At 37.1% G+C, this 23,662-nt stretch overlaps 1 protein-coding gene across 5 annotated transcripts in view; it reads right to left on the reverse strand.

Annotated features, from left to right (window-relative positions):
* RGS7 (regulator of G protein signaling 7) overlaps positions 1–23,662 on the reverse strand; it is a 248,123-nt gene that overhangs the window by 63,696 nt on the left and 160,765 nt on the right. For all 5 annotated transcript variants that reach the window (XM_074863227.1, XM_074863228.1, XM_074863229.1 and 2 more), the window contains exon 5: positions 5,583–5,689. In XM_074863227.1, the coding sequence (XP_074719328.1) occupies positions 5,583–5,689 (107 nt within the window). The remainder of the gene's footprint in view (positions 1–5,582; positions 5,690–23,662) is intronic.

Genomic DNA, 23,662 nt, shown 5'->3' on the forward strand with positions numbered 1-23,662 from the left:
AGAAACCCTACATAAGTGAATATTTTCCCCAGGAGAGTTATGGCTGTGGTATACCATGTTGTACCTCAACACCACCATTTTCAAAGAGAAGATTATGAAATATCAAGGGTTTTTTTGTGAAATGTAGAAAACCTGAAGGAATTATATATAAGAATTTTACTTTTCCTCAGAAGGAAATGTGAAGCAGTTCATCATGAACAAGTATTAAACAGGGAACATTTGTCATTTTGCCATGACATCCCACTTATACTCGGAAGGAAGGTGGGTGGTAGAACAGTTTGGGGAAAGTCAAGTAATGTTTATCAGCCCAGGCAGAAATAATGCTGCCAGTTTTTATCAGTACACTTTCAAGGCACTTTGTTTAATTGTATCTGTAATTTGAATAAGCAGTCAGCAGCTAAAGAAATAAGGTTGACCTAGTGCATGTTATCGTAGAGTCATTTAAGCATTCAGAATAAAACAGGCTGTTAACATGGATCTTTATACCATTGACGGAAAACTGGTTTCGCACACACAAATGCATACTGGTTCTCTTGCATTATAGGCTAATATTATTAGGTAAACATAACCACAGAAATCCATAATCCTCCTGTTAATAAAGTCACATGAAACAAAATCCTCTAATATAGCACATATTCCACACTAAACAAATTGGCAGCAGTGGCTGCTATGCATCATGAGCAATCCTGTGATAAAAAAATAGATCTGCTTTGGCCCTACCATAAAATTGATCAATAATAATATCTGAGCTAATGAAACATCCACTTGTAAAAATCAGTGTTGCCCATCAGCTTTTATAAACCATGATTAATTTCTATGCATTAAACTATGTATTACTGAGGACAGAAATCATTAAGCATCTTTCAGCTACCCCTTGTTGATAGTAATAAGAAAAGAATTGTTGTTTCTGAAGCTGCTCCACTGCATGAAATCTTTTAAAATCTAATTACTGGGATGGGGGAGGAATATTCAAATCATGCATAAACCTTCCTTCGCATATTACTGTTATTCTTCTCACAGGCACCAGGGAATCTTTATAAACAGCAGAAAACAAGTCTTTGCTAAAAAATAGTTCTACAAAATCTGAAATGCTTTGCATGATGGATGGCAGAATTCACGGATATTCAGTTTTACATTCACTGCAGTTGAATCAAATGATCTTGTGGTAAAGGAAAAGGGTAAGATTGCTAGTCTAGCACTGTCAAGCCCATAGATGAAGGATGCCAGCAAGTAGTGCTCCACAGTTAGTTCAGAATTATCAAAAAAGAGGTTGAGAAAGTTGAAAACAATAAAGATTTTGGCTTTGTGACTCCTCTTTTCTAACCTGGAAAGGGAATGAGCACAGAAAGCAGTAGGAGGGAAAGTGTGTCTGAATAGGGAGTTAAAAAAGAAAAAAGGGCACTGATAGGGCAGTCAGAAAGACACATGGATTTGAAATTATTTTACCCTCTTTGAAAGCTAAACAGAACCTGTATATTCTGAGCCTGAGCTGAAGAGACAATGAATTAGTCCTTGAACCTGTAATAGCCAATGAAAATCTGCCAAATGCTGGATGAGATAACCTGCTTCTTTTTTATTTCTAAAATCTGGCTTCCAATAAAATCCTTCCCTCAAGGCATGGTAGATGAGCCAGCAAGGCATGGAGAGTGGCTGGAAAGCTGTGATGTTCAGCCACAGCATCAGTATAGCCAGAGGCCGGCTCAGGACTGAGCCAAGAGCTAGCTGGTCAAGCAGGACTGACTCAAAGAGATGCGGGAAGCAATGCAATTCCACCTGAGACACAAGGTTCCACAGAACTTCATGCTCTACACTATTTTGCAGCAAAGATATTCCAAGATCCTTACAATGATTGCTATATATATTTTATCCCCAATTTAGGCATGGGGAAACAAGGCCAGAGACGTTAAATGTGTTTGTCAAGAAAGTGTTCCCAGTGATAGAACAGAAGACATCACAGGTGAAATCTTCATCTTGCCAAAATCCATGAGTTTTGCTGCTATCTTCACCAGACTCATGTTTTCACAAGAAACTGTGCCCATTTTCACACTTTTTCTCAGCTATTTATGCCTTCCATCTTAAAAATTACAAAACAACAGCAGAACCTAAATTTCATCTCTGAAAATTAATTTACTTTAAATCACAAATTAATCTCATCAAAAAATGGGAGTGTGATTATCACTAGCCTCCGGCATCCTAGGAGTTTGTTTAAAGACAGAAGATATTAGGAAACTTTATTCACCATGAACATTAAGCACTTAGCATGCATGTGCAACTTGTAGAAGAAATCAACATATCTTTCGCTGAAAGACTATTTTAGAAGTTTAACAGCTGAGAGGGCGAGTCAGGCATTCCTCACCAGGACGGACATATTATCACTTATATGAACACAGATTAAAAGTCTCAGTGAGTAATCCCTGGCCCCAGGAAGATATGCTTTCTAAGGTGCACCTTGCTTTTCTTATTTAGGCCCCTCATACCTATTTGCTCTCAGGTAGAGGGGGATGGTTAGCAGGTATTCAGCTCCTTCTTTGGTCCCAGGTTTAAATTACCAGGAAAAGGCAATGCAGCTGTTCTGGATGGGTCAGAAAGTACTACTATCCCTGAATTTTCTGATTTGCTTTGTTGAGACTAATAAGAAATTTCCTCTCCCAGTAAGGCAATTAATATTTAGATCCATCCCCTTTGAATTAAATTGTTATCACAAAAACTAATCTAATTACACCTGACTAGGTCAAAGAATGATCCTGAATGATTTTTTATTTTTTTATTTCTAAGGCCACATTATTTAAAAAAGCAGATACAACTACGATTTTACAGCCCTCCTAATGGCAAGAGTAATACCTGAAAAAGTATAATTTTGGCTGTAAAAGGGCATTTGCACAAATGAAGCACAATCTCCATTGCTTTTAGTTATTTCTACACAACAGAAGGTTTTCTAAAACAAACTGCAAGTAATTTTACTGTCAGGAGGGAATGCATCACCCTTTGGAGACTAAAAAATGAAGTGTATGGAGAACATTATTGTAGCTAGTCTGTTTTTTGTAGGTTAGGTCTTTGTATTGCAGACAGAGATTTCTCTGCAGGGATAGCTTCTGAACTTTTCAGTGCTGGCAGGTGCATGGTTTTCTCTTTCTATTAAAATATCTAGAAATTTGTGAATCCTGTCCAATACTCAGGGGGTCCTATTTGGTCCTATTTCCAAAGCACCTGAACAACTATTCTAGCACAAAATTCACACAATTGCACAATTGAGTATGTTGTCTTCACCTTCCAATTTAACAGCTTCAGTAACAGATTTTATATTAGCCTTATTTTGGTGAGGAATTGTAATGACATAACTTTTGCTGTTACAACTCCAGTTAACACTATTACACCACTATGAATTTTTTCTCATGCTATACATTAACAGCTAAAATTGCATTGTTTTAATATTGTTAGCATAGGAATAGCAATGCAAAAGGTACCACAGAGTAGCAAACAACCAAAGTACTGCAGATATATACTGAGCAACACTTGAGGAAATTATCTTATTTCATACACATGTGTCAAATAGGTACCAAATCCTTAACTTACATAAATCAGCTGATATAATTTTACAATCTAACCCTCACCAAAGGGTTAGATTGGCACATGTCCAAACATGTAGCCTGTACACCTCTCTGGGGAAAGCCCATGGCAGGGTAGCTGCAGTACTCTCAGTTGTTCACAGTGCAGCTAATTGTAATCTATACTTTCCTTCAGTTGAATTATCATGCTAGCAGAGATGCTCATTTCCCATACTTGAGATAGAAGCAGGCCAGCAGCTGTGCAGAATTCAATGACCAGCACTCCTATAAATAAGTCCTATTCTCTGCAAAATGAAGTACTCGGATATTTTGTCCTTCTGGCTGCTGCTTATGTAGAGACTAGAGCCTCAACCACTTCATGGATTTCTTTTCACTTTTCACTTACCTCATAACCACATTAGCGACTTGCCCTCAGCAGCAAGCCCCTTCACCCATGTGACATCCCTCTCTTTTTTATACTGAACACTGAGGAGGATGAAGTACCATGAGAAGGAAACCTTTTCCTTCAAATCCTCTCTCCAGGATCAAAGGTAACTGTGGATCTGGGGGAGGAGGCTTGGAGTGATTGGTCTTTGTATCACCCATATACACATGTAACTTACTGTCCTGCTAAAGGACAGTTTTTTTGCACTGTATGACCCACAGGATCTACATATGAAAATATGATAATATTGTATGCATGTATGCAATAATCATTCTCTTTCTTGACAGGCTGTGCTGTACATATTTAATTATATTCACTCTAAGATTTGTTTTAGACCAAATATTATGAACCCTTCTTTTCCCTTATGTGGGTCTATAGAACTCAAGCCAAAACATCGATGAAAGTGTTGTACAGCAGTTAATCTGATACAGTGTTTGAGACTACGATTGGTCTCCAATGCATCACAGTTTTCTTCTGCATTTTAAAGACCATAATTTCAGTTTTATTTTATTCTTGATGGCTTCTTATTTAAACAATGTTTAAGACAAAGCTTAGACTTAAACATCTTGAAGACAATAGATTTTTTTCTACCAGATACTGTTTTTCTGTAAGTATTCAACACAGTTTGAACTAAGAGAGCAGGATTACCGAACTATGGTATTTATATAATCAATTTCATAGTGATAATCATTGTATCATTTCAAAACAACAAATATCTAGAGAAGATCTTGGAGCAGCTGTTGGTGATACCTACCAGGAAGACCACCTAATAGGAAGAGCAATACAGAACACAACCACCATTGTCAAAGGTGGCACATGGCAAGCCAAGTTAATTCCTTCTCTAGAATACATAATCAGATACCGTGCAAACATATTTGTTTCAAGTCTAGCCTGATATTCATTATTAGAAAAGCAACACTCCCGCTCCCCAAGCCCTTAGTTTGAAGTCTAGGATAATAGGATACAATCATGTAGCTATCTGAATAATATACATGTAGGTATAGGTATAAATATACATACATATACACACTTCCAGATTGTTCTGAGGCATCTGCATGTTTGTTGTATGCAATGGGACTGACAGATCAATGTAGAAATGTGTCTGCACTTGTTTGAAGAATACACACTACTTCAATACTAATCTGTTACAAATAAGGAAATCCTCACATAACAAAGAATATAAATATTACCCTCCATTTTTTATCAGACTTCTGATATAATACAGATTTCTGATATAAAATACCTCCCCCTTTCCAAATTAAGACTATGTTAGGAATAAGATTCAGTAAAATAATTTCATTTCCTTTACTATATTTCCAAAATACTAGATTAATTTATTTCATGAGAGATACTTTCACACAGCACTATCACACTTTTTCCAGGGATCATAATGGTCACTATCATCTTAAAACCTTGCTGACTTAATTTCTAAATAAAATCCTTCTACCATCTTTTACTTTAAGGGGAATTGCCACCATTTACTAGATTACATAAGAGACAAAGTATGGTTAAAATTTACTGTGAACCTTTGTGTAAGGCCTTTAATATGAACCTCCATTTGCACAAGTCAAGAACATATTGAAAACACTTACCTGGAATCGATAAAAGGTGCCATCATCCTTTAGTGTTAGAACATGGTCTGAGATTGGAAAGAAATAACCATGTGCTGCCATCAGTGTTCCCAAATGTAGAGCTTCCACTGTTTAAAGAACAAAAGAAAGATAAATTTTAAAAAAATTAAATAACTTCTTTTCAGCAGTTTAGTTTTCTTGTTCAGATCACCTTATCTCCTGCAGATAACTACTTGACTCTCAGTCAAGGTCCTGCCATCAGGAAAGCTCTGTCTTTTTCTGTGTAATATAATGATGCAACCCAAAAAAATCCCTTTACTCTCCTTAACAAACGGCGATTAGATGTCCCATTTGTAACTGCAGTTCCACTACTTACCATCAGCCTTAGCAGGTAGCTACCGCAATGTTCACTTGTTTTGAAGCTGAAAACAGCTATCATTTTTACCCTGATGGTGCAGCCTACTTTTCCTCTTCAGAACAGTTTCAGATTATGTGATCTTAAAATAGTTCATTCCAATTGCATGATATCTTCCTCACTAGCTTTATCAGAACTACAGTAAATGATAGATTTCCTTAAAAGTTTCTCATTACTGGGAAAATAACAAAAGATTACAGAATCACAGGATGGTTGAGGTTGGAAGGGACCTCTGGAAGTCATCTCAAGCAGGAACACCTACAGCCAGCTGCCCAGGACCCTGTCCAGCTGACTTCTGAATATCTCCAAGGAGGGAGACTGTACAACTCTCTGGGCAACCTGTGCCAATACTTGGTCACCCTCACAGTAAAAAAGTGTTTCCCAATGTTCAGAGGGAACGTACTGTGTTTCTGTTTGTGCCCATTGGCTGTGGTCCTGTCACTGGGCACCACTAAAAAGAGCCTGGTTCCACCTGCTTTACACCCTCCCACCAGGTATTTATACACATAGATGAGCTTCTACCTGAGCCTTCTCTTCTCCAGAATAAACAGCGTCTTTTCTCATAGGAGAGATGCTCCAGGCCTATAATTATCTTTGTGGCCTTCTGTTGGACTTTCTCCAGTGTGTGTATGTCTCTCTTGTAGCGAGGAGTCCAGAACTGGACACACACATCATAAATTCAATTCACTTTAATGAACAAAGCCATAATATGTAACAGTCAGGTTCGTATGCGAACTTGTATTTTCAGTGAATCAATGTCCAGTATCAGTCCCTGGAGTCTCTTACTCAGTATTGTCATTATTTGGCTGAGAAGAACACAATGTTGTAGGGAGAGAACAGCATTAGAGTCATGCTCTTGTTGCAGTATTTAAGTCCTACTATCTCTTTACCATATTTCTTTACCAACCTTGTAGCAACTCCAATACCCATCCCTAAAATAGCTGCACAGCAATTTCTGCTGTAACATTAACAATTTCCTAGCATAACCTGCTAATATCAGTCCATAACCACTGAAGCATCCTAATTTTAAAAAATGAGCCCTAGAAAGGAACACAAGCATTTCTGAGCTATATGACAAAGCCACCAGTTAGAGGAGCTGGTTCTAGAAAGGGCAACACTGCTGCAGGACAACATCAGGTATGAGAAAAGGAAAAAGATTGATGAGAAGGCCATGTTGGACACCTAGGTAGTAATGGGAAGGTGGGAAAGGGGAAGAAGAAAAAGACAAAGAGAAGAAAGACGGAAACAGCAAGATCTGCCTAAAAAATGAGGGATCTTTGATCTAAAATATGAGGTCAACATGAATCCAGAAAGTATGCAAGATCAGCAAGGATGAACATTTGCACTATGAAAAACACATTACAGCACCACAACATACACAGATTCATATCCATCCTCTAAAAAGGGCTCATTTGTTCCTATTGCCTGTAATTTGGCTTTCAGCAATGACAAGCATAAATGTTGCAGCACGGATCTGTCCTGTCCTGCCTCTTTAAAACATCACTGCAGCATCTGACCAGCAGTCACAGCAACATCATGTAGAAAGAAATGTGAGTCCTGATATCTGTGTTCTTGATAACATACACAGAAAGGGGGATTCACTTATGCTTCACTCATTATTATTTTGGATATGAGAAGGAAACACAGGCTTATTTATTTACTTGTACTTCATCAACATCCCAGAAAATTCCCCCTTACCCTTTTGCTTACCTGGAGACATTCACAGGTATAGGAGATAGAGGATGTGGAGTGAGACATTTTTAAGCTAACCCAAAGCCAGCAAGCATGTGAAAAGGAGCAAGAAAGAGGATCTGGAGAGTACTGAACTAAGAGCATATAATCCTACCAGAATTTATTTGATACCAAATAATCCTTGTGATCTCTGTGTTTAGCAAACTGGTCCCTGCTGCTCCAGCAGAGCCATTATCTAAGAAAATCCAACTCACCGTCTCTGGCAGTGAGCTCTCTGGCCTGCTATAAAATGCCACAATCCTGTTAACAAGTCTTCTCCCAGTTGCAAGCCTACAAGAAATCTCTGTAACAAAAGGAAGATAGTTGCTTCACTCCTTGTGTTTGAGATGTCTGCAAATCCCCATCTGAACCTTATCCTAATTAATGTAAGTCCATATATTGTTGTTATTAATTTAGTCAAGCCACTAAATTCTATTATCCCTTGGATCAGAAATTTTGAGTCAACACTTTCTGTATTGAGTCAGTTGCTGAGGTTCTTTTCATTTTCATTCACTTCGTTTACCTTTTAATTTTATTAAGCTTTTCTTTGTTCTCCACACTGCAACTTTTTGCCAATTCCCAAAACTTTCTTTTTGCAGGTATTATGTATCTTCATGGAATGAGAGAAAAACAAAGGAAGAAATGTGCTGACATTTTTTAGAGAAAGGATTTCTTAGATAAGGGTGACAGGGCTTGCCAGGGAGCTCTGACAGATATGAGAGAGCATTCTCTTCAGATTTAGCAGAAACTAAATAGGCTCCAGATTTGTTTCATGTTCTTCCTGAATTCTGAATTGTAATATTTTTCAGGAGCACAAGGAGCTCACATTATTCCCCTTTACCCAGCAATCTTTAGACAACATCTGGACTACTATGTCCAACTGGGAATAAGATGTCCACCCCAATACAAGAAAGACATCAATAAACTTAAGTGAGTCCAGTGGAGGGTCACCAAGATGGTTGGGGCTGGAGAACTCACCCTGTAAGGAGAGGCTGGGGGAACTGGGCTTGCTCGGGCTTGAAAAAAGAAGTTTTTAGGGGTGCCTGGCAGTACCCTTCCAATGCCGAAAAGAACATTACCAAATGAGGGAGCCAAGATCTTTATGGAGTTGAAAGGCATTAAAAGAAAAAAAAAATATAAATAAAGAGACAGTAGTAATAAACTAAACCAGGAATGGTTCTGACTTCAGTGAAGCAGCAGAAGAGGCTGCACAGAGAGGCTGTGCAGTCTGCATCCTTAGAGAGTTTCAAGACCTGAACAGATAAAGTCCCAGGAAACATATTTCACCTTACAGTTGACCCTGCTTTGAGCAAGGCGTTGGATTAGAGTCCTCCTGAGGTCCCTCTCAACCTGAATTATATTACAACTTTGTGACTCTAGGTGGGTCAAGAGAAGTGGAACAAAGAGTAGAAAAAAGGGATGAAGACAATTGGAGAAGAAATTATTTGAAACCTCCTGCCAGAACAGCCTATAATCCTGGCAAGGTTGGTTACAGTAGGAGGAAGAGCTTATATTTCTCTCACTGACCACTGAGTCATATAAGCAAGTATATAATCACTACTAGTTCTCTATGCAAAAAATGGAAAGAGTGACCTGGCCTTCTCCAGAAGCTAGTTAAGGTTATTTAAGATCTGAATCATTCCCAACAAGAGCCTATATCTCTTTTTCAGTTATATATGGAGACTAAGGTGGTCTTACTCTCACCTCAGGCAATCTCATTCAGCTAGGATGAGTTTACACTAATTCAATGTTAAGGTATCTCTGTCGCTTTAGCCAGTAAGAGTTAATAGGGACATGTAAACTTGCTACATCCCTTCTTTTTTCCTTCAGCTAATAGACATTTTTATGGCTATCAATCCAGCAACTTGTTCCAGCATTGCATAAATACAAATGTGCAAATATATCTTTTTAATATCAGCCTAAGATCCACTGTAGCTCACACTTAGAAACATGAGCAGTATCTGCTTTACTAAAAGAAAAAAAAAAAAAAAAGAGGAAAAAAATCACATATTCACGCATGGTATAAGAATAAAGACAATCATTTGAAAGTCTAAAATCTCCATTGGTATCATCTGGCACTGGGGAAATAACCAAAGCATTATCAATAATCTTTGCACAGAGATTGAATAACCTATAAACCAAATACAGCTCAAACAAAACAATGTCCACAAAATTGTAACCCTGTCTCACACCAGACTGGTAGGAGCTGCTGCTCTCTGCACAGTAGCAGTAGAACTTCTGCACAGAAAGAAAACAGCTGTCAGGAGGTTTCTAATCTCCAAGCAAGAAGATGTCCAGTGTATTACAGACACAACAAAAGCAACACTTTGATATACATCTCAGTTTACTAAAATCAGACTGAAAAATATATACCATAAGAAGCCACTGAAGTAGAACACTGAGATTTAGAAAACAAAGCCACGAGCTTGAAAAGGAAAACATAGTTGTCAGCAGATTAGTCCTACATGCCTAAATGCCTAGAAGTTCAATTCAGACAGCTTCTGCATCCCCCAGCTATTCTTGCATGTGAAGTTAAGGGATTTTCACTTAAAGAAGCATGTTTCATCCAGAATGGCAGATGGAGATTAAGAACATCAGAAACTATGAAGTGCATTAGTTAAGAAGCCTGAAAAAATACTTTTAAATATAAAGGTTCCCAGGTAGAAAGAGTAATGTTTATATGTATTCAGAATACAAATTCAAAAAATTGTAGGAACATAGACTAAAAGCAAGAAAATAACGTTTTTTCAGATGGCAAGTATACACAGATGCACACAGAAATGTGATATCTACACAACTATTATTCCCCAGTCTTCAGCCACTGTGTGTAAGAATGTGCAATGTAAGCTACATTCTCAGGCCCAGATAGCCTCACTGAGAAGGTGTAATTCAAATCACCGTCAACTGCTATACAATGAATAAAAACTGCAGCCAGAGACATTGCACAAAAAATTGAAAGGAGACAAAGCTCATGGAGGTGTAACTGGTAGAACAGAGTAGACTTCAGCTTCCTCTGTTCTCGACTGCTTGTTTTGGAGACAATTATCTGAACTGAGGTTCCAGGTATACTTCCTAGCAGTGATAATGCTGAAAAGTGGAACAGCATATTCAATAAACAAATTTACTCAAACCACTGTTTTAACTTTTCATAGCTAAAAAGGACAGTGTTACAAGTTATAACAGCTAATGGAAAAGAAATGCCTCAGGTGAAAGACAGAAATATGTCTTTATGAGCCTGTTGCATTTCAACAGGATATGAAATATTTTATATAAATTAAAACTGTTGCTCTGGGTGTAGTTTTGATTCTTAATGTGTTTGATTCTTAATGTCTATTGCTGGGCTAAAAGCTCAGAAAAAGCTCAAAATTCGATGGTTCACTCTGCTGTTGAACTTTAGCTGAGTGGGTGAAGTCAACAACACATGTACATAGATTGATTAGCAATCATTTTTGTGAGAAGTAGTATTGCCCAGCCATCTGCTGTGCCATTACAAGGAGAGTGATCTTGATGGATTAAATGCTAGTCACTTTTAATATACTTTGTCATACAAGAGAGTCAGACATTTTCAATGCTTTGGGACAATGCAAACCTGATGAAATCTAAAGAATGAAAAATATACTCTGCTTGTTGTTTTCATTTTATCTTTTTTTAAACGTAGTGCAGTCTTCTCCTTACTGTAATAACTATTGTATGGATTGATGATAGTTTGTTCATTTTAGATAACAGGGTATCCTAATGTCAGTGGTACAAGATGTTTCTTATGATAACATACACAGGAGGGGATTAAAAAAGATGGATGCTCCTTGTTTTTCTTTGGAATAAACATGGTTTTGTGCTTTGAAACCCCTTAAAGGATATGTTTGCAGGGATTACAGTGTATTCCACTTTTCTTTATGCATCTCAGGGCTTCAGATAATGTGGTCTGTATATTTATGTTTAGTCTGAAGTCCATTTATAGTATCATACTATTACAGTGTTGCAACATCTGAAGTGGCTTACAATAATCTCTGAGGGACTGAGGAAAGGGAAATAGGATGTTTCCCAATTCTGCTCCACTTTAAAATGGGGTTTTATGTTCTTTTGTGCAGCTCAGTCCTGGAGCCATGGAATGTGGCTTGGGGCATTCTGTGTCCTTAAGATTGCTATATGATGTGACAGTGAAATACCCAAACTTGCAAGTTTTTCATATACTTTTTGATACAAAAATGTCAAACAAATGAAATCCTCCTTTTCCATCAAACCATAAAGTGTTTTTTATTCTGGGTTATTTGTCTAGTCTAAAATACATCACAGCACTGAAGTGCATTGCTAAGCCACACGGCTGCTTGGAAAAAGAATTAATGAGTCAGAACTTCACAAGCACACATTCATTTTAAGTGTCGAATGCCAAGACATTATCACTTACTCTCACCTCACTCCTGCTGTCATTTCATTGCCAGTATGAACACAAGCTGCAAAGGATTAACTTTAAGTTAAAGTAATAAAATACAACCTGCTTCTCACGCTCACACGGAGCGTAGGAGAGACTCGCTCTCTTGGCCTGACTGTGGCATTTAAAGAGGGGAAAATAAAACAGCTAGAAAAGTTCTTGAACACCCACGTCACTATAAACCTCTCTCTTTTGTCCCATCTGAAGGATAAAATTTGCAAAGGGAGCAGCACTCAGTGAAAGTCATTTCAGGAAGGGCAAAAGAGTCAGTGAAGGAAGAGGCACTATTTACATAAACACAGTTTAAATGAGATTCATGCTTGATTCCAAGATACCCATCACAAAACAAGTTATCTGTCACCACAGAAGATTACCTAAATAGGTAGGATTCTGCTTGTGCTGTGTGCTAGACAGTGGCTGCTGATGCCATCAGCAGGCCAGAGGCATTGTTAGGAATATCGCTCAGCAGGAAAGGGGAAAACCTATCAGAAATGTGCCATAAATCCTCATCTGCCCAAGGAACTGTAATGTCCACCCTCACAGTCTGAACTGATCTATAACATAGTGTGTCACTTATACACATATCCCTTTTTAAGTATTGTCTGTTAAATTTTTTATGTGATTATTTCCCACTGGATTTCATCCGGTTCACACACTAACTGTTGCTACCTTCTACTAAAGCTTGGCTTTTATTCTCTTAATAAAGTTGTACCTTGAAAGGCAGATGCCTGAGACCTCAAAATGTAACGACTTGAGGTGAGCACCATAGCTTTCATATTGACAAAAAAAAAAAAAAAACAAAACCAAAAAACCTAACCAAAACAAAACTGTGGCAACTTGAGGTCTCATGAGGTAGACAAATGGGGAGTGAGGTGCTGGCATTGAGCAGTGCTATACCTTCACCTCTGAAGTATTTGTTGGTGTGCTTGTTTAGCATACTGGAAACGTGCAGCTACACAGGGTGGAAGAAATCCATCCAAGCCGCATAGCATCAGGTAGACAACTACCATGGAAAACAGAACATGGCACAATTTGGTCACTAGATAACCAGTTCATTCAGCATGCAATGATGAAAAGTGGCCTGGATGTGTTTGAAATTGCCTTTAGCCTCCCTGTCATCTCTCTCCTCGATTTTTTTTAAAGTACCTACCAATATCACACCAGCAATCAGGCCTACGAATGTTGGAATTTAGCTCTGTACCCACCAACCCAAGTCAGCATTTATAAAACACTTCTTCTAATTTCACTATCACTGTTCTTGAATTTTTCTAGTTTCAATTTTGCAGAAATCATAGGCTTTTTGCTATTTTATTACTGATATCTCTTGTCTCTTTAAATTGAAATGATAGAAGGATGAAATCCAGACTCCTTTGAAGTATGGGTTTCCCGTTTTTCCCACTGGCACTTCCTCTGAAACTGCAACTTTTTAGTTTGAGCTTTGATTCCCATGCTTCTTCAGGGCAAAATACAGAAAATCAAAACCTGTGTGTCTTGTTTTCCCTAATGACAGTCTGAACTTGTCTTCATAAGCTATTTCCTAACACTTCACTCATTCCACCCTCCAGTATGAAACTCTGTGCTAATATACAAAGTCATATATGCACCCTTTAGAGCAAAAGTGTTAAAGACAAAAAAATATTTACAAAAAACCCCATTACTGCAAATACTATACTTTTAAAAATTCTCTCAGATGAAATTTTGTCCACAATTTCAAGCATCCATAAAAGACCTAAAATATTGAACATAGACTACTTCTTCTCGGTAGTAGAATTATTATGCTTTTGTTTCAGATTTTCTTGTATACTGCTTGTCAGTTGCTGCAGTACACCAGATCTTCCTACTTTCTTCTCCTCCAGTGGCTGGGTCTGCAGATGTGTAATCAAATTCTTTGGCTGCAAACATTCAGTGGGGAACTATGTGATACACTCTCCACAGCACAACACCCAAGAATTTGTGCAAGCGAGTGTCAGGCAGGAACCGTATTTTACATCATAGCTCCCTCAGACATGGTGCCCTGTACGACAGCATGCTTCCCTGGCCTCAGCACAGTGCCACTGCTTCTCCCTTTTTTTGTTCCACTCAAGGTAAGGCACAGCTAGCCACCTCCCAACTGCCCTCTCAGTGAGCTGTCTTTGGACATCACAGGCACATCAATAGCAGACTCCAAGCATATGATCAATAAGCATTGCCACAGCCAGGTTTATGTCTGGGGTGGGGTTTCAAAGGAGGAGACCTTGATTAAGGCTTGGCAGATCCAGGGCATGTGGATAACTGGTGTGGTTGATGCACCACTTGGATTTGTGGCCAGCAAACAGCAAGAGTGGGCACAGGCTTTTTAAGTGCACAAAATATTTGTTCCTGAAGGAACTACAGAATATTGTTGAATCAGAGGGATGTCAGCTAATGTGGAGTTTCTGAAGTGCTGTGAAGGTAAGCAATAGGTAGCACTAAACTCTTGCTATGATTACTGGTGGTTAAGATGAATCATGACACTTTTTTAGTCTCTAAGTCTGTTTTGATATCAATTGCTACTACATCAACCATTAATTTTATATCATTGTGATGCATTGCTATCATAATCACAGAACACCCACTTATGACCAGGCAGTTCAGATAATAGAAAAAACACGCAGCAGCAGCTAGAAAAATAACTGCCTCTTTCACTGCACTCAATGCAGTAAAGAATACAATCCTCTTTATAACAATTTTCCTACTTCCAGCAAACTGAGAGCATAAAATGATGAAAATAATCTATTTCTTTCAATGGGAAGAATGCTGTGCTTTTAAAGTCCAGCAGGAGTTAAAAGCTTTATAAGTAAATTGGTGTCGTTAAGACACACATCAAAGCTCAGCAAGGTAACAACAAAGAGTGTGGAGGTAGCTTTCCAGAGAATAACACGGGAATGCGGTTCCCCATGTCATTAGATACAGTTATCTGGGATGCATATATACAAAATGCAAGGCAATTATTACAAACAGGATCACTTTTAGAGAGTTATCTTCATCCATTATTTATAATTAATTTCTTTGACTGGCAAGTAAAATATATTTCACTGTCCACATCAGAATGAAGGATGAGGGAGTAAACTTTCCAGATGTTGCAAAACTCTGTTTTATGACATCATATATTCCTATTCTAATAAACCTCCCGTCCCATCGTAACAACCCCCTGTCCCTTCCCAGTGATCACTTCTCCCCGTTGCACAGGATTTACACAGATAATTGTAGAGAACTGTCAGTTCAGCCAGATAAACCCTGCTATTAAAAATACATAAATACTGACAGATACTAACTAGTAAAAATAGCTCAGTGAAAAGCCTTTCATAAGGGCTTTTTTTTTTCCACAAAAAGGGAAGAGGTCTCAGTGAATGACCTATTTCTTCTCTAGTGGCAGAATCTAGATGTAGAAAGAAGAGATAGCACTGATGACAACAGCAGCAGCAAGAACTATCAAAGGCTTTAAAATAAATTGATAAAATGAACAAAAGCATTTAGCTGGGTCAACAAAATGGTCAGTCTGTGTTTTAAGGCAAGTCAAACATTAAATTGCTGAACTGTTAGCCATAGTGTGCAATTTATAATTTAAATCACCCTCAGTACTAAAGGAAGAAGCTGGAAAATGTGTCCTCAGGTTTTAGAAAGACATCTAGGGGAAATCTGGGGGGAAAAAAAATGAATACAACAAATGCCCATACAGACAACATGATAGAAACTATAATAAAGGGTAGAATGAATGAAAATAACGATAAATGCAACAAAAAAGAAGACTCAGCAATACTTTTGTTGGTGGATAAAATGTCTCATAATTCTATGAATGTTCCTACATAGAATTAGTGAACATATAAGGTCATGAAAATCTGGTTAACACATTATCTTGGATTTCTAGGGTGCTCTTGGCATGATTCCCCCAAATGATTTCTAAAGGAATGAAGTGGATCTGGGATAGAGAGTCATGGAAAAAGCAATAGGTAGAAAGAAGGGAATAAAGGTCAGGTACAGTAAATCAGTTATCACACTGAAGGGAGGTAACCACTGTAGCTGTGTTTAGTAAATCCTGGACTGTTCCATATCATCCTAAATTATCTACAGAAGGGTGTGACTGGTGATATATACAAAATTTGCTGAAAGTATATCATTACTGCAGTAAGTAAAAAGTGAGCTTTGAGGAAAATGTAGGACTTCATGGTACTGATTCACTAGGCAATACAACAGCAGATGGAATTGAATTTTGATAAATGTCAAACATTTCAAATATGAACCCTCCCTCCCCAAGTTCACATGCCCAGTAAGTGGTTGTGAGTTAGCTGCTGCTGCTCAAGAAAAACTAGAGTCACTATACACACTATACACTATTGCAAAAATTTCAAACAGAACATAATGAATTATTAGGAAATAGAAAACAAACTAGGAGACATTGGTAGTATACAGCATAGCACACTCACATCATAAATTCTAAGCAGAGTTCTGGTCATTTAAACTCACACCATATATATATATATATATTTAAAAAAAAAAAAAAAAACAACAGAAAAAATGAGGACAAGGATTGTGAGAGATCTATAAAGGCTTCCATACATCAAGAGATATCACAAATCAGAAAGCAGACCATGGAGGACAGCCATTACAGCAGTCTATAAAATCATGACTAGCCAAGAGAAGGTGAATGAATAGGAAATAGAATTTGCTCCTTTTCAGAACCCAAGAACTTGGAGTCAATCAATGTGATTATCAGGAAACCCTTCAAAACAAAAAAAAAGTACATCTATAATATATGACCAACTTGTGTTACATATTGTCATGGGGTGTTGTAAAAGTGATGGAAGAAAGGTTATTCAAAAACTATTAAACAAGAAACTGGAAACAGCTGTAGGTCAGGGGATTTCCTAAGGTTCAGACTGTCAGGAGATGGACAGGCAAAGCAAGGAACCTCTATACCACCTTTCTCCTACAGTGCAAGTCTCTTCCTAAGCATTTGTGACTGACCACTCCCGGAGAAAAGCTCATAGTCCAGATGGTCTGACTGCAGCTCTGTCTTATGTTCTTACCGACGTTGTCATAGAAAATGCACTTAATTTCTAGCATTTTGGAGCATGCATTGGATATAAACTAATTTGCATTGCTACCTATGTTTTTTCTTCTGTAGAGAATTTTGGCTTGCTAATTAAAAATAACCCAACAACCAACCACTATTATATTTAAAAGCCCTCAGTGTGAAGAGTATCTTTTAATATTAAATTTGAAATTGCAGTACATTTATTGGTTCATTGCTCTTCCTGGGCATAGTTTTGGCATGTCAGAATACCTTCTAAATATACCATGCAGAAACGTAAATACACCTTTTAACTTCTAATTTATTCTCAGTCAGACATCATTACCATGGTAAAAGTTATTGTGGATAATTGAATTATTTCTGATCGATTTCTTGTAGGCCTGTTTTCATCTGTTTCAGACAGTTCAGAGAATATATTTGCAGAAGCTCATTAACATGAACTTTCAACTCCTGGGAATTAACATCTGAAACTCTCTAGACAGTTGTCTGTACATTTAATTTTATTATGCAGTTATAGTGGTGGTCACTGATACTAAAATTCATGTCAGGTTTAGCTGTGGAACTGTAAGTCCCCATCCCTCACTTCCTCAAACCCGCCTACCTGAAGTTACCTCAAGTTCGGTGACAAATATATCAAGCTACCTCAAGAAATCACTTGATTTCACTTATGTTATAAAGAAAAAAAACAACCATTTATTATTTCTCTGAAAGACCTTAACCAAAACATTTAAACTTTATTTATTCCACAGTTACTATGATATAGTAGTTGTTTATTATGTTTTTGCTTTATTTCATGCTAGTGATTATATTTGAAGATGTAAATAATTTCACAATTTCAAGATGCAAATATTGCAAATATGTTGTTCTTCATAACCTTTCTAATAAGCTTAAAAGCTAATAAAAGGTTAAGTTTTACAGTTTGTCTAAGGCATTACCTTAAAGTAGGCAGTAATTAAGCAGCAAACTTTCAATAACAAGTGTAAATTACTTATTATAATTTCTGCATGCCTAACTGAGGTGAATAGAGTCTTTTTATTGTTTGGATTTTTTTAACTAATTTGAGCTTGAACTTCAGTGAGAACAGTAATTTTTTAGTACCTATAAAAATTAGATTCTATTGTCACTAGATATTTTATACTTTGTGGATCCAAGTGTTCCTAAGCCAAATGAGATCTTGCAGCTACAAAACCACAGTAGACATGTCTCTTGGCACCCACTCTGCTACACAACAGCGAAAATCCTAAAATTTGTGAAATTTGAGTAGGTAACTGAATGCAACCGATGAAATTAGATGAAAGGAGAGCCATTAGAGGGAGAACATCTGAATGGAGAAGAACCTGTGAATTAGATCCAACCAGCAGCTGTAAGCAAATGAGAACCAGAGGGTATTCTATGCAGTGAAACTGGGGAATGAACCATGGAGAGAGGAGAGGAGAGAGAAGAGGGGAAAGAAAAAAAAAAAAAAGGAAGAAAAAGAAGGAAGGGAATATTGAGAAGTGAGAGAGCAATTAGGAAATATTAATCTGTCCAAGATGAAATGGCAAGCAATGTCCTTTGCACAGTAAACTACAGCACCCAGCTGTTCAATTATCTTGAATCATCACTATGCTCCTGTGTGGACAGCAGCATTTCTCTACATGTGCTATGGGAAAACTGAAAACGCTCTTAAGGACAATTAGTAACAAAATCAAGAGAAGGCCTTACATTAACCTTCCAGTCATCAAATACTACATACAACACATAAATATGAAAACATTTTTGTTTAGTTGACTATAAATAGCTGCAGCAGCTGTTGGCAAGATGAAATAGGATTTCAATTTCTTTTATTCAATTAAATTGTCCAGATTTAAAATCTCACTTCCACCTACTTGCGCTTTCCATTACTGTATAACACAGTTCTCTGGGAAACAAGGAAGCAGAAAGCTAATGAAGCCTCTAGACAATTATTTAGCTGCTTTTAATTAATTATGCCAGTATGAATTGGGAATTAGTGAATGTTCTTCCTTTTAAACCTCCAAAACTTGGTACTATCCCAAAAGTTCAGAAGGAGGCTGTCAAACAGTAGAAAAGCACAAAAATTCCTAGTAACTTTAGTAAAAATGAGATCAAATATTTTATTAGGATGGTCATTATAATTTAATTTATGCAATTAATTAATAAGCTTTATTTCTAAAAGTTATCTGAGTTCTACCTAAAAGAGCACATCTTTTCTATGACTCTTCAGTTGTACTTCTGTCCTTAGCTATGTTAAGTCAATAAATATATGTTTTATTGTTATTAACAAAGACAGTAACATAATAGTCTCTGACCATGCTGAATAATCAAAAAGTGGCAGCTACTAGCAGACACGATGGGGAATGGATATTTCTGAATTATCAGGATTTAGTATCCGAAGCTAGTTATTCTGAAAATCTGATGCATCAGTAGGAAGTTAACATTGGCTTCACATAACATTCGCCTTACGCTGAGATACTGGTTCCATATTCAAAGTGATGGCATGAAGGAAAAGACATTGGTACAACACTTGGAAGAATATACCCAGTGTAGGAACACCAGTTCCTTAGAAGAATAATGTGGAGAATTTTCAATGAATACTGAGGAACAAGAATTGCTCAATTTGTGATTTGATTCTAAAAACTCATTACAAAGCTTTCCAGACTTTATAAATCACTGGGGAGAAGTCAATATTAGTTTTGAATAGCTCACCTTATACATAGCTTTATGATGAAGCTGTGTACTTCGAGGGAACTTCATGAGTAAAGATTTCAATTGTGTAATTTATATTTCTTATAGGCTAATTTTTTTATGACAAAAAGGATGAAACACATATCTTCAATTGGTGCAACAGAGCATCTGAAGTTCATTCCAATCAAATTATTTGAAATTAATGCTTACAGATTTTTCAGCTTCTATTATCTGGATCTGGTAATAGTTTTAGTGCTTTTTATCTGAGTAGGCTTCTTTAGATTTATTTTTCTAATCAGTATTTTGTATTCTACTCAGTACTTCTTTCTTACTCTTCACTCAATAAGACTCTCAAAGACCTCAGTGAAATAAAGCCCATACTGCCTACTGAATTCTAAAGAAAACGCTGATTGTTGATTTGTTTCAATTTTTAAAATCTAACTGGTATCAGACACTTTTTATAAACTAGTTTTTGGATTTTAGCCTGAGATATAGCTTGAAGGCCATGTTACACCTAATCCTATTTTAAAAGGCATCTAGTTAAATCTTGTTTCTTTTAGAGTTAATGAGAAAACCTCCAGCCTTCTGCAAGGTTGGAATTTCACTTTTAATGATTAAAACAAAGGAGGAAGGAGAAGATGTCATGTGAAGGTATTACACTTACTACTGAAAATAATTCTGAGTAGAATTTGGAGACTTTAATATTAAAGGCATGAATTATTTCTTATTCAAAAGTTTTGAAGACATCACCATGGAACCAAGACTAGTATTAAGAAAAATGAAATTTAAAAACTCAGTTGAATGTTTGTTTTTAACCAAAAGTAAGCAAACATCAATAGAAGTCTGTTTTATATAGGAAATGTGTATGACACACAAGTTATAGTTGAATCACAGAATCATAGAATGGTTGGAGTTGGAAGGGACCTTAAAGATCATCTAGTTCCAACCCCACTGCCATGGGCAGGGACACCTTCCACTAGATCAAGCTGCTTAAAGCCTAATTAGAACCAAAAGAGATTTATTTTGAATTAGTATGCTATTGACAATTGCAAACAGGTTGCTCACAGAAACAGTGTTGCAGAACATGTATATTTTGTTGAACCAATAGCAGCAGTATCATTTTATTCTTACCATTATACAGCAAATCATGCTAGAAGGCAGCAAATTCCATACTTGTGATCTTTACCCATTACTCCAATATGGACATCCATTTATAAATTAAACAGATAAAATTTATGAATATTTTATAGGTAGTTCAAAAGTTTAATGATAAAAAAAGTCTTTAATGATAAATAGGATTAGGTATCTAGACTAGACCTATTTTGTACTTGGCTAATATAATACTATATTGATAAACATCTTAAGATAGTATCTTTCATTGTTTACTAAGTGGCTTCTAAAGGGATCTTCAGAGTTCACAATGCTGTATTATACATAAATCCTGCTATCTACACAAGCACAGTGTATTAATTACTAGAATGAAAAAACAGAACAATTTTATATAGTATCTTGTAAAACAATGCCACCTTAAGGCAACCAGGGAGGAGGAATTTTATTTAGACATGCTTAATATGATGAAACAGGTTGTGATAGTTTGACCCGTCTGCCTATGTAAAGGAAGTGATTTGTCGCTGATACCATGAACTCTTTGCAGCTCTACCAGTCACAAACTCAATTTCTTCCCTGCAAGTGTGAAAAACTGTTCATTTTTAACCAGCTGCCACACTACTAAACATATCAGAATAAATGACTACTCCGTGAAAGTAAATTGGAAATGAGCACTGATGTAGCCTACCACCTATCTGCAAGTGAGAAAATAAACTGGCCAACCTAGGAACATGTTAATCACCTTCAAGAGTGACTACACAGAAATGAGGCTGCTCAAACAGTACTGGCACATATGTAGAGTGAAAGCTCACTCCAGGCTGGCCCTGCTGCTCTCTGTGCTCTTGGGAGATGCTCTTAACATATGCAGTCTACACAGGGTAACATTATACCAAACTGGGAAAAGCTTCAGTGGAAAAACATTAAATACATTAAATCTGATTTATCCTGATGCAACTGAATTACAGGCAATACACCTTTGTTCACCATTTCCAAAATCTATCTGAAAGCTTTGGGCAAATAAAATAACCTCTGCATGTAAACATTTACCTTCACAGTCATGAAACTGCAGCAGTGGCCAAAAGCCCACCGATTGCCACACACAGGTAGGCACTATCCATGCTACACGTAGCTAAAGGAAAACTGACACATACATTTTTATTTCGCTTGAGTATCACATTAATGTTATTTGTTCTAAAGCAGTGTCTGTAAATTTTGACATTTTCTATTCCCAAGCAGGATCTGAGTTTTCCTTTCTTTCTGTTTATCTGAAATTAAAGTCATTATTCCATTTAAATGTTACAGGACCTGACGAGTTCAGATCAAATTCACCCAGTAGAAGAAAGAGAATGTTATTTACACTAGACTTGACAAAGGGTCATGAGGTTTGTCTCATCGAACATAATGTGCCCAAGTTTGTTAGACATATGAAAAAGGTGAGTCTTGGCATTCCTAGTACGAGAGTTACAGTATGTGTGCCGACAGTGTAAATTACTTTTATCAGCTTTTTTTTTTTCAGTTAAGCTGATAAATGGTATGTATTCTACTCTTGCTGTATTTCCACAAGTTTTGATTAATACAAAGACTGCAATATAAGCATGACCTTTCCATTCCCTTCTTTCTTCCTTTTCATAAGAGGCTGTTTTCTCCATTAGCAAACTCTGAAAGAGCCTCCCCTTCACTTGCAGCTGTCTGGCGCTGAATCCCAAATGGCAATCATTTAGAACATCTCGTCTTGCTCCTGCTCTTTGCTGCTACCTTACTGCATATGCATGCGAAAGGGGCAGAAATAACAGAGCTAACCAATTTTTCAAGTACTCTTTCCTAAACTCAAATAAAACCCCTAATATTCTTCCTCAAACTCTAGAGCAAATACCGTGTATTATCAAGGTCATTAGTAATACAGCAACTGCTGGAGAGAGATTTTACTACAAATCAAAGGAGGGAGAGGTAGAAGAAACACAAACATATGTTGTGCTACTGAGTCCTCCCTTTTTATTGCACTGGATCAGTGACCACAATGACCACCAGTACATGGGTGCTAGTGGGCATCTAGTTACAAATTAGCTACATAAGTGAAAAGACAATGGCAAGAACTAAAGTTAAAAAAATCACAGGAGGGTGTCTCTTTCAAGCTACAGTCTTGTTTTATAACTTACAAACTTTGATTTAGTCATATATATTTGACTTCCGTATAATTCTTGATGTCCAAGAGCAGTAGCAAACACCTTCAACAGACTGCCAAAATGAGCTGGACCAAGGCAATCTGAATGCAAAGGCTTCACATTCTGGAACTGGCTGCAGCTGTGGCTCTCCTAGAGTAGCCATCCAATAATGGAGTGCCTTCAGCCAAATTCAATTGCCTTTGCAGATATGAGTAAATTAAATAGGGAACACTCAGGAGTAAAGTATTGTAAAGGAACAAGGGCATGATGGCTAAACATGCTATCAACTCTTAAAGGCTCTTTCTGAGCCACCTAGTTAGAAATTCTTCATGGGCTGACTTACAAATTAAATGAGCATTTGAGAATAACACACATTTCATTGTGAAAATACTTGAAAACTGATACTGGTTTTTCTCCTTAAAGAGACCATTAGCATGTTGCAATGCTAAGGAATAGAGAAATCAGGGACCTGCTCAAAGGCAGTCAATGAAATCAGTGCAAGAACCAAGTACAGAATTAGTC

This window comes from Strix uralensis, chromosome 3 (genome assembly GCF_047716275.1).
Source record: "Strix uralensis isolate ZFMK-TIS-50842 chromosome 3, bStrUra1, whole genome shotgun sequence".
In the NCBI taxonomy this organism is placed as follows: Eukaryota; Metazoa; Chordata; class Aves; order Strigiformes; family Strigidae; genus Strix; species Strix uralensis.